The sequence below is a fragment of the Aotus nancymaae genome, unplaced genomic scaffold (assembly GCF_030222135.1).
Source record: "Aotus nancymaae isolate 86718 unplaced genomic scaffold, 86718_ANA_hifiasm-v0.15.2.pri h1tg000039l, whole genome shotgun sequence".
NCBI lineage: Eukaryota > Metazoa > Chordata > Mammalia > Primates > Aotidae > Aotus > Aotus nancymaae.
Window position 1 is genome coordinate 10,235,615 of NW_026988453.1, and position 12,691 is coordinate 10,248,305.

Below are 12,691 nucleotides of genomic sequence, written 5' to 3' on the forward strand. Positions count from 1 at the left end.
AAATCTATAAAAGATACTGAAGAACATGCATTCCTCAAGAAGTAGAACATGGGGTATGTTTAGAAAAATTATTCAAAACTTAGGACTAGCAAAAAGACATCACTGGAGTAAATGCTCAATAGTCCCTGGGCATTTTCTAGTGGAACCTCTGGAGATGATCAATTCACAGGAGTATGCGACTCTGATGGACTTTGTATTAATTAGGCTCTTTTAGAACTCTTTAAGAGGCTAATTTGCAGCAAATTGATAGGAATGCAAATGATTCTCATCTGAGAACAATGAAAATGATTCCTGATTATGGTAGAGCGAATACATTTTGTTCATTTTGTTTTAATTACTTTCCACCAGGAAGAAAGCCAGGTGCAAATATTACAGTTTGTTACTCTGTTGGATATTAACCAGTTTTGTATCTATTAGAAAGGTCACTTCAGAATGCTTTCCACTGACTGACTATATGCATTCCTAGTCCTCAAATTCTTCTTTGAACCAGTTGTAGCATCTGGATGGTTCCTCATTAATTAATGAGTTGAATTAAACCTTTGATACGTATTCATCTTATATTTACATAAGTGTCATATTCTTAACTTTTTGAAAATTGTATCTTAGAGGATGCTTACATTGCAGGAATTTGCATATTAGTTGAGAAAAGATAAGACAAAAATTATAAGGCAGCATACAATAAATGACGAGTGATCATATGGATTTTGGGGACTGTGGTAGAGTTTCTGGATGACTGTTTTTTTCATTTATTTCTGCATTACTTTTATTCGTTTAACAGACAATTGCTTTGCAATATGAAGCACTGTGGAAGAGAATACAAGTACAGTTCAGACACAAACCCTGTCCTGGAGTTAGCAGTTTCATGCGGGAATATAGGGAAGGAAAAGAACACCTTTTCTCTACTGTATTATATTCAATGGCTGGGACCTGCAAATTAGACTAAGACAGATTAACAGGGGAGAAAATTCTATTTATACATGCAACGTGAGTACATGTGGGAAAACTCAGTGGTAAGTAATTTAAAAAGTTGGTTAGAATCGGGGACTTTTACATCATCTTAATAGGTGCAGGTGGGGAGAAGAAAGGCACTTAGAAGAAAATAGCTTACTGGCTGCGTGCGGTGGCTCACGCCTATAATCCCAGTACTTCGAGGGGCCGAAATGGGTGTATCATTTGAGGACAGGAGTTCGAGACCAGCTTGGCCAAAATGGTGAAACCCCGTTTCTACTAAAAACACAAAAATTAGCCAGGTGTGGTAGTGCATGCCTGTAATCCCAGCTACTTGGGAGACTGAGGTACAAGAATTGCCTGAACTCGGGAGGCAGAGGTTGCAGTGAGCCAACATTGTGCCAAGACACCATCTTAAACAGAAAAGATGACAGATTACTTTTTGGAAAGATAAGAGATTACAGGGGAAAACTAGGAAATAAGGAAGTTTGTGATAATGTTTGTCTTTCTGTCTCTCCTTCAAGGCCACAACATTTCCCTGGAGAAGGAATTTGAAATATGTTTTACTCATGCTCTCCCTTCCAGGATAGATCTGCCCTGAAGAGGAATTAATTTATGGCCACCTTATCTCCAAGGTTGCCGCCCTTAGTCAGATAAGAGAATCCCAAAAAAGCTTTGTTCCTTTCCATATCACTGAACCTCAAATATCTTTAGCTTAAAATAATATTTATGTCAAAGTGGCATATTTGGGGATGGCATATCCTGATTTCTTTCAGGAGAAAGACATAAATTAATCATGACAAAATAGTAACAATGGGTGCAGAAGAGAGGAACGTTTGCAACCTTGCTGTGTCCTAAATGCTTTATTATTTTGTTAAAACCTGAAATTTTGTAGGCATTTTACCCCAGTTTCATAATTAGAGCAAAGAGAACCAACCAAGTGTTATAATAGTCATGAGCAAGGTGAAATGGGAGCCCCCAAAGCAATTTTACATGCTTAATTCCCAAGACCAAAGCATTCCCCTCACCTCTCTCTTTATTCATTTGGTTCACTCTGGACTCAGACCAAATCCTGTCCCAGGAAGAGCCACCAAGTAGGAAGCCTGGTACAGGCCCAGCCAGCAAGGACAACGTGTCACTGCAGGACTCAGGTTTGGAGTCAATTAAGACCAGCTCCTTGCTGGGAAGTCATTGATCTGGAGGGACACAGGCAGGTAAGGTAAGTTCACTTCCTTGAGCTTTCTGTCCTTGGTGCTGCTTAAAGTCTTAGGATATCTGATATTCAGGAAAGGAGGATGAAGTAACATTCAAAGTTGGGTCTTATCTGAGAAAGTAGCAGGGATTGACAGCTCCTTCTCTTCCCCCAGTGCTGGCCAGAGTTACAAAAGGTGGACTGTAAACACTGGCAAATATTGACAAAAGTCAAGGTCATGGCAAGGCCATTTGGCCCACGTCTGTTGGGGAAGGATAAACCCTCGGTTCAAAAAGACTGGTCAACTAGATTTGCATTCCCAGAAACCAGGACATTTCTGAAACTGAGTTTGAAAACTGGTAGCTCTTCTGGCATCCCTTTGTATTTTTGCAGTCTTTCCCTATGCCAGCTTTCTTACAGCTGTTCAGATTTCCTGTTGTAAGATTTTTTTTTTTCTTTTTCTCCAGGGAGGGGAAATTAATATTACCTCTTCTCTAGAAAGGAGGTGGTTGGGCTGGTCTTAAGCATGTTAGAAGATCTTTTTTGATTCAAACCAGGTGTCTGGGCTGGGTGAATTCCAGCCTGGGGCGAGGACTTTGATCACCAGATGTTTTATTGGTGTGCATGCTGTCTTGTGGTTGCGTGGCTGGTTTCTGCTTCAAATGGTACGTATGCTTTCCTTCAACTCAGCTTACCAGGCATTTGGTGTCAATTTGTGAGGTTATGAGAAACTGTGTCTAGAGCTTTAAGGAAGTTTGCATTTATGATATTTGTTTCTTCTACTGAAAAATCTCACATTATCCTAATGTTCTGTACTCGGTAGCAGCTTAGTATACATTTAATAATGATCCTGCTCTCTGAAGTGGGTGGTTACTGCTTACTTTCCTTTTCTGTTCTGGGAGCAAGAAGAGTACTAAGTTCAAAATCCTGTGAGGTCTTACTTGTTATAAACTCCAGGACCACCATTTGGGGAGGGAACCATTTGTTTAGGAGTGGACAACTTGTGGCTGAATTTGAGTAAAATTTCTGTAATTCCTTTGGAAATAAAACTTTGGAAATCCTCTGGAAGGGAGGGACATGGAAGACTATAAGAAACAGAATCAATAATCCAGCAAAAAAAGACGAGGATGGGGAAACCTAATAACGGTTCCCTGACAGCATATGATATGGCAAATGAATCTGTTTTCTTTTTCCTTCCAGCAGAGCACTGTCCAGAACTTCCTCCAGTGGACAATAGCATATTTGTTGCAAAGGAGGTGGATGGACAGATTCTGGGCACTTACGTTTGTATCAAGGGCTACCACCTGGTAGGAGAGAAGATCCTTTTTTGCAATGTCTCTAAGGAGTGGGGTAACACCACTACTGAGTGCTGCTGTAAGTTAGCTCTTTCTACATCTTTGCCTGTGTTGATATTCTGTTTTACTCCTTCACATCCTACTTCTTGTAGGCCGTGGTAAAACTTTATGAGAAAACGAAAATTCTCAATTTCTAGGAGCCCTCTTTTAAAGCACACCAGTGGAGGAGCATCTCTTGGAAGCTCCATGATCAGATCTTGATCAGTATCCATTTAGTTGAATTAATAGTATCAATTCACCCGATGGGAAATAAAGAAATTTCTTCCAGATACTAGTACTATTTTTTTTTTTGCTGTAATTTCTTTAACCCGATATTGCTTTAAAAATGTTTATACTATGAAAAATTTTAAATGTATACAAAAGACAGAAGAGTCAAATTAACTCATATAGACTCATCACATAAGTTCATCAGTTGTCCACACCTGACTAATCTTGTTTCATGTATATCCTCACTTTATTATTTTGAATGAAGTACATCGTATCATTTTATTTCACCCATCAAATTTTAAACTGGGAATAGTTTATATTCTCAGTTTACAGATGTGATAATGGAGATCCAACTGACTTGCTCAAGGTCACAAAACTCATTTCTGGTATCCTCTGTGGAGATGGGGAATAATTCATCCATATTCCATGTATTACTACTATTTTTTAAAGAATAGTTATATTAGTTCTCTTGTATGCCCAGAGTAGAGCACACCAATATTATTATCCTTCATTCATATAACCAAACTCATGTCCCTGAGCATTCTCTCCTGCTTTTTTTCCACTCCATGGGAAAAAGCATAACAAAATTAAAAATGGTAAGTGTACATTTGGGTGGATGAAAAGAAAGGAAAGACTTGCCTCAAACATAGGCTCAATAATTTTGAGCCGTGCTTAATGTAACAGTACAACAAGCATGCTATTGGTAATTTTCAGTTATGCACTTACTTACTTTCAGTTCCCAGGTCATGTGGTTCTTGTGCATGACAAAGATCTTTTTGACTGTACTTAGGTCATCCCTCTTTCTTTGTTCTGTATCGGTATGGTAGTACCATGTACCTCACCCAATTCAAAATGTGCAGTACTAGCCCTAATTTGCTGTTCTCTCACTGAAGACTGAGGAGGTCTGGCCTTTGCTGTGTTGGGCTTTAGCCTTGCCCTTTCAGATTATTGCTTATTTTCTTCTTCAGTGGGCCACTGTCCTGACCCTGTGCTGGTGAATGGTGAAGTCTCTTTTTCGGGGCCTGTGAATGTAAGTGACAAAATCACGTTTAAGTGCAATGATCATTACATCCTCAAGGGCAGCAATTGGAGCCAGTGTCTAGAGGACCACACCTGGGCACCTCCCTTTCCCATCTGCAAAAGTAGTAAGTATAAGAGAAATCATGAAGAATCCACAAAATACTGCTTAATAGTGTAAACTTAGACATTTGCCACATCCCTGGGATGCTTGTTCCTTTTTTTTGTACCAGGGACGGGCTTAAGATCTAGAAGACAGCTATGAAACAAGTGGAGCTCACAGAACCTTTACTCACAGGTGTAAATCTCACCTCAAGAGATACATCCCAATGCAATGAATGGCATCCAAAGCACACCTTTTTCTTTCTCAAATAGGGGTCCTGTCCTGCTAGGTCTAATGTAGGGTAGTTTGGAGCATTGGCTATTTTATTTTTTAATTTCAAGACAGTGATTTAAAGTCTTTGTTTGAAAAGTAAACAGAAAACAAGGGGAAAAGACCATAACTCATCTATTGCAAAAGTATCTACAAGAAGCTAAAGACCATCTTTCTATCACTACAATTCATATGTCTCAGAGTTAGTAAGTAGGGTGTGTTTATTGCATGACATTTTCTTATGTTTATACAGACATTTAAAACAAACACACACAAATAAAATGTGTAAATTAAATAAGCATTAAATAACTATTTTGCATGTATGTATCTATATAAATATACCTATAGAAATGGGACTTGCTATACATATTTTTAAATTGCTTTTTTTCGTATAACAATATACATGGCAATTTTCCCAGATCAGTCCATATAGCTCTATTGCCTGCTATCTAATAACTGCATATGTGTATGTCACAATTTATTACACATCTCTCATATTATTTTCATATTTTTGCTATTAGGAACAATGCTGAAATGAACATTTTATATACACATATCCTTATGTCTACATTATTATTTCTATGAGATAGATTCTTAACATGATTGCTGGATCACAGGATGCCATTATTTGCAGAATATACTTCAAATATCCAAGAAATTCTACTAAAATATTTAATACATACTTGGATACAAAATAAATATTGAAAAAAATCAGTATTTTTACTTTCTATTGATAATTATTAGTTGAATTTGAAATGTAAAAATAATTCTCTTCACAAAATCAATATGAAAGTTTACTGAAAGATATGAACCAAGACTTGAACGAGAGAAAGACATGCCGTGGTCCTGGGGGGCAGACTTAGTATTACAATGCAAGGCCTACCAGAAGCTTAATTTCAAAAAACAAGAAAAAATTAATTAAAAAGGTCTCACCTAGTAGGGTACACATCTAACACTGTAAATATTTTTGGGAAAAAGATGAATGATGAATCAAAGGGAAGGGAATACTTGCTATATTAGATAGTAAAATGGACTACAAAGTTACCATGAGCACAATAGCATTAAAATGGCAAACTGTAGTATTACAAATTATATGGCATTAAAATAGCAAAGTATAGGTACAGATAAGTAGAGCATATTAAGTCAGGAGGAAAAGTCTATTCAGTGGTAATGGAATAATTATCTATTTGGAAGAACATGCAGTTACGGCTGTAGCTCATACCATATTCACAGATGGATTTTAAACATATAACTATAAAAAGCAAAATTATTAAATCATTAAAAGAAAACATGAGATGACATATTTATTATGTTGGGATGGGGAAAGCCTAAGCAGTAACATAAAACTCAGAAGTCATAAAGGAAGAAAGTGGGCAGATTTAATTAAATTTTTAAAAGAAAAACTTCTACATACTAAAAGACATCATAAAAGTTAAAAGATAACAGACTTGAAGAAAGTATTTGCAACACATTTGATGGTTAAAGAGTTAATGTTTTTAGTACACAAAGATCTCCTAGAGATCAGTAAGGAACAAACAACCCAATAGAAAACAAGCAAAGTTGTGTACGGACAGGTAATTCCAAAATAATGGCCCTAAACAGTATTTCTGTTTCCCAATTATGTGAAAGGATATTGAACATACTAATGATTATATAACTTGAAATTAAATTTGATATACATCTTTTACTGATCAGATTAGCAAAAAATGAAAAGATGAATCTAATTTAATATCATTCAGGATCTGAGGAAATAGCCATTTTTATCAGTGAGAGTGTAAAGTGCTATCACTATTTGGATGTATTTTGGCAGTAGCCACTGAAATAATAAAAGCCAGGCATGGTAGTGCATGCCTGTAGTCCCAGCTATTTGGGAGGCTAAGGCAGGAGGATAGCTTGAGCCAAGAAATTTGAGGCCAGACTAGACAACATAGTAAGGCCTGTCTCTAAAAATAATAAAAAATAAAAATGAAATGATGAAGACAGGCAGTTTAAGAGCACAAACTATATATGCTCTTACATGAAGGGATTTGGGGTTATTTAAAACATGCATACATACCATTAAATTACATGCACATAATATTTTATAATATGCATACATACCATTAAATTACATGCATATAATATTTTATAATATGCATACATACAGTTAAATTACATGCATATAATATCATTTTATATCATTTGCTTGACACAAGTTTAAAGCATTTCCTTATTTCTTCCAAATGTTTTCTGTTTCACTCTCTTTTAATTCAGTCGTTTCTATTCTAGCTCTTAACCACAGGATCCCTATCTTTTTATGTCTCTTCATTTTCCAAATCTAGGATGAGTTCCCTAAGTTTCCAAATAAAGCACATTCTTTCTGTTTAGATCCAAGATCCACATCATCTCCTTCAGTCCAAAATTGTACTCATAAAAGTTCCCAGAACTCTGGTGGACTATAATCCCCCAAACAACTCATGGAAATTCTTCTTGCTTTCCTCTATTCATCCTTTGAGCTCAGTCTTTGAGCTTTAAGAAATTAGTGTATTAACTGCATAAGTAATATTAATCCATCTTTGTTGTAGAAAAATATAGAAAATAAATGATGAAACCAATTACCTACAAGCCTACCATCTAAGGATAAGGGCATTGGTTTTTGGCATATTACTTTCCACACTTTTTTTCTCTGCTTATGTTTGTGTAACCGTGATTTACAAAAATAATATTACATATGCTCTTTCATGATTTGCCATTTTTACTCAACCATTTGTTTAGAAGACCTTTATGTTTCAGGTCTTCTAAACAAATGGTTGAGTAACATACACCTACAAAATCATTATTAGCCACTATTCTTGATCGACATGTTTAGTGTCCTGTGGTCTCAGAGCTGACTGGGACCTTAGAGATGATATTAATTAACCTGCTTATCTGATAATATTTGGAGGGAATCCAAGAGGAGCAAAATGGCTTCCTTCGTGCTACATAGCTGGTGGAAGAGCCAGAATCAGAACTCACCAACTCCTAACACGTCATCCAATTTTCTTTCCACATTTCCACAGACTCATCCTCTTCCCTTCCAGCCATGTTCTCCCCTATTTCTTTTTCTTTTGAGACAGAGTTTTGCTTTGTTGCCCAGGCTGGAGTGCAGTGGCACAATCTCGGCTCACTGAAACCTCCACCTCCCAGGTTCAAATGATTCTCATACCTCAGCCTCCCAAGTAGCTGGGATTACAGTAGAGCGCCACCATGCCGGGCTAATTTTTGTATTTTTAGTACAGACTGGGTTTTGCCACATTGACCAGTCTGGTCTCTAACTCCTGGCCTCAAGCCATCCACCTGCCTCTGCCTCCCAAAGTGCTGGGATTACAGGTATGAGCCACTATTCATGCCTTCTCCCCTTTTTCTGATACTCTCCTTAATATAGTTTGGCTGTGTGTTCCTGCTCAAATCTCATATTGAATTGTAATCTCCAGTGTTGGAGGTGGGGTTTGATGGGAGGTGACTGGATCATGGGGGTGGATTTCTCATGAATGATCTAGCATCGTCCCCCTAGGTGCTGTCCTCGTGATAGTGAGTGAGTTCTCATGAGATCTGATTGTTTAAAAGTGTGTAGCACTTCCTCCCTCTCTCTTGTTCCTGCTCCTGTTATGTGAGATGCCTCACTTCCCCTTCCCCTTCTGCCATAATTGCAAGTTTCCTGAGGCCTCCCCACAAGCTAAGCAGATGCCAGCACCATGATTCCTGTACAGCATGTGGAACTGTGAGTCAATTAAACCTCTTTCTTTTATAAATTACCCAGTCTCTGTTTATAGCAATGTGAGATGGACTAACACACTCTTGTCCACAACGGACGTCAGCTTCCATCTGAACTCACACGCTTTATTTCCTCTCTCAGGGAGTTATTTCTTCAGCCCTCACCTATGGCCCAATTTTTCTTTTCATGTACATTAACGATTAGCATCACTACAACTTAAAATTTCTTTCCTTGAGCTCCTGCTAGTCAGAGGATTTAGAAGTAAAACTAGGCATTTACTTCTAAATCCCTAGTAACTCAGAAGATGAGCTGGGGGAAAGCTCTTTCCCATGGACAAATGTGATTTAAAAGAGAAGGAAATGAATGGAGAACACATCCCCAGATCTCACAGGTGCTGCTTTGAGGATGTCAGGTGCTGACATCAAACAGCTGCACGTAGGGGTGCTGTTCATTGAGTATACCTGGCCCTCACAACTGCCACTTCTACACTCCTTTCTCAGGAGACTGTGGCCCTCCTGGGAATCCAGCTCATGGCTATTTTGAAGGACATAATTTCACCTTAGGATCCACCATTAGTTATCACCGTGAAGACAGGTAAGTGAACACAGCCTGTCAAATGCCAGATCTTGCCCCTTGCAGCATTGTTTTTGAGAATAACCCATCTGTGTCTACTTGGCTGTCTAATTTCCTACTGCTGCAGGATTCTGAGCTCGTTCTGATTTTGAGAGCTGTTTTGGCTCTCTGCTCACTCTCCCCAATCCCTAGAAGAGAGATTGATCCTACTAAAGTATCTTATTTATCCTAATGCAAGTATCTCTTTTTCCTCTCTGTCAAGACAAGATACATTATTTAAAATGTATAGGTTTGGCTGGACATGGTGGCTCACACCTATAATCCTAGCACTTTGGGAGGCCAAGGTAGGTGGATTGCTTGAAGTCAGGAGTTTGAGACCAGCCTGGCCAACATAGCAAAACCCTCGTCTCTACTAAAAATACAGAAATTAGCTGGATGTGGTGGCACATGGTTGTAATCCCAGCTATTTGGGAGGCTGAGGCATGAGAATCACTTGAACTGGGGAGGCAGAGGTTGTAGTGAGCCTAGATGGCGCCATTGCACTTCATTCTGGGCGGAAAAGTGAGACTGCCTAAAAAACTTAAAAATAAATTAAATATGTGTTTGTTGTTTTCGTTGTTGTTGTTGTTGTTTTTGAGACAGTGTCTCCCTCTGTCCCCAGACTGGAGTGCAGTGTTGTGTTCGTAGCTCACTGCAACCTCTGCCTCTTAGGCTCACATGATCCTCCCACCCCAGCCTCCCTAATAGCTTAGACTACAGGCATGGGCCACCACACTTGGCTAATTTTTTAAAGTTTTGTAGAGACAGGGTCTCCCTGTGTTGCCCAGGCTGGTCTTGAACTCCTGAGCTCAAGTGATCCTCCCACCTTCGTCTCCCAAAATGCTGGAATTACAAACATGAATCACCCCACCTAGCCTAAAATGTATGTTTTTCTTAAAAAAAAATCAGAGAATAAAAATACTAATAAACAAATACAGAAGTGCAGAAATATAAAGACTTAGTATACAGACAGACCCTTAAAGCCTCCTAATTAACTCAGAGTCAAGTGACCTCCCTGGCACTTCAATGGACTTTGCAGGCAATGATTCCGTTTTTCTGATTAAAAGCTATTGCTCCTTTTTAGTCCCTTTGCTAAGATGTATTTGAAAGGTGTTTCTCATTTTCTACTTTTTTTTAGAGCTTAGATGCCAGATGTCTTTTTAGGCTATTGAATGATAAAGTGCTTCTCTCACTCTCCCCACACAAAATCTGTGTGGGTAAACACCTGATTCAGAATTTCTCACTTCTCTATGTTTAATGGGTTGACTCATCACTTGGGTCCTTCCCACCTCCAGGAGAATGGTTTCACTTTTAACAGCTTTGTAATACCGAGATAACTTAAACATGCATTGAGGCTCAAGGGCAGGGAGGTGAATTCCATCACAGCATGAAATACTGAAATACAACTACACAAAACCAGTCTCCGTTACCCAATTCAGGAGGTGGAAAAGATAAGCCTTGTTCTAATTTCTGTTTAGATACTACTTAGTGGGCACACAGGAGCAGCAGTGCATTGATGGGGAGTGGAGCAGTGTACCTCCAGTCTGCAAGTTGATCCAGGAAGCTCCCAAACCAGAGTATGAGAAGGCACTTGTAAGTAGGGGGCTCGTGTCTATCTTGTTCACAGCTGGATCTCCAGGGCCTGGCATCACTCCTGGCATATGCTCAGTATATATCCGTTCAATGTGGGATATTTTGTTTATGAATGTCTTGGCCTTGGCCTGGCTATAGAAGGGGCTCATAAACTATTAACTCATATTTTTATAAATGGAAGTTGGAGTTCCCGTTCACCACCACCATCGCAAATGCCTCATGAGACCCTGTTGGTAGGAGGTGTTGTCTCATGTGCCTTCTAAAGCAGTGGTCCCCAACCTTTTTGGCACCAGGGATGGGTTTCATGGAAGACAATTTTCCCATGGATGGGGGTGGAGAGAGTGGGGATGGTTTGGGGTCGATTCAGGTGCATTACATTTATTGTGCACCTTATTTCCATTATTATTACATTGTAATATATAATAAAGTGATTATACAACCCACCATAATGTAGAATCAGTGAGAGCCCTGAGCTTGTTTTCCTGCAACTAGATGGTCCTATCTAGTTGGGAGTGATGGGAGACAGTGACAGATCATGAGGCATTAGATTCTCATCTGGGAGTGAAGGGAGACAGTGACAGATCATCAGGCATTAGATTCTCATCTGGGAGTAATGGGAGACAGTGACAGATTACCAGGTGTTGGATTCTCATAAGGAGTGGGCAACCTAGATCCTTCACGTGGGCAGTTCACGTAGGGTTCACACTCTTATGAGAATCTAATGCCACCACTGATCTGACAGGACGTGGAGCTCAGGGAGCAATGCAAACAATGCAGAGTGGCTTTAATTATAAAGAAGCTTTGCTTGCCTGCCCGTCACTCACTTTCTGCTGTGCGGGCCAGTTCCTAATACGCCATGGACAAGGTATTGATTTGTGGCCCTGGGGTTGGAGATCCCTGTTATAGAGCAAGGCATATAAGCATAATGTGTAAGAATGGGAAAAGTCTCTAAAATTCTTCTAGGCTCCAAAAAGAAACGAACAACACTGAGCAGATCCATTTTCATTGAGACTCTTCTTTTAGTTCATCTTTATCACTGGGATAATATTAATAAGTATATTTAAGCCAGAAAATATAAATTATTCACCATGTTGAAAACACAAATCTTTGCTTAAGCTAGCCTGGTTCTGAGCCCCCATTGAGAGAGCTGACTGCTGCTCACTGGCTTCAGAGTATATAGCCAGGTCTCAGTCCTTCCCTTGTAACTTATAGAACATTTTCTTTCTTCAGCTTGCCTTTCAGGAGAGTAAGGACCTCTGCAAAGCCATAGAGAACTTTATACGACGATTAAATGAAAATGACATGAAAATGGAGGAGCTAAAATATTCTCTGGAGCTGAAGAAAACTGAGTTGAAGGCAAAATTGTTTAAAACTGCAGCTGAGCAGATGTAATAGAAATAAACCTATGAATAAATTTTCCTCTTGGTTCTGAAATTGGTTTCAGATATACCTCTTATTGGGCTGAAATTTCCAACTGCAGTTGTGTAATGCACCGTGTGTGTGTGTGTGTGTGTGTGTGTGTTGTTCTCAGAAGGCGAAAAGGCCAAATGTAGTGGTTGTCTAAGACCAGAATTAGCAACATGTTATTGGAGAATGATGGGCTTAATTTCCAGTCTGTAACGAGTATGGGGAAACTCTGATCTCAGCTGAGAGCATGCCTC

At 39.0% G+C, this 12,691-nt stretch overlaps 1 protein-coding gene across 2 annotated transcripts; it reads left to right on the top strand.

The window, feature by feature from the left end:
- Positions 1-2,411: 2,411 nt before the first annotated feature.
- Positions 2,412-12,464, top strand: C4BPB (complement component 4 binding protein beta). 2 transcript variants are annotated; one of them, XM_012459277.3, is made up of 6 exons: positions 2,412-2,805; positions 3,344-3,514; positions 4,671-4,847; positions 9,326-9,419; positions 10,916-11,030; positions 12,261-12,464. In XM_012459277.3, the coding sequence occupies exons 1-6, from the start codon at positions 2,748-2,750 to the stop codon at positions 12,420-12,422; spliced, it is 777 nt and encodes a 258-aa protein (XP_012314700.2). In that variant the 5' UTR covers positions 2,412-2,747; the 3' UTR covers positions 12,423-12,464. The 2 variants fall into 2 exon arrangements, with proteins under 2 accessions (XP_012314700.2, XP_012314699.2); XM_012459276.3 differs by having other exon boundaries at positions 2,413-2,805; positions 3,341-3,514.
- The last annotated feature ends 227 nt before the right edge of the window (positions 12,465-12,691 follow it).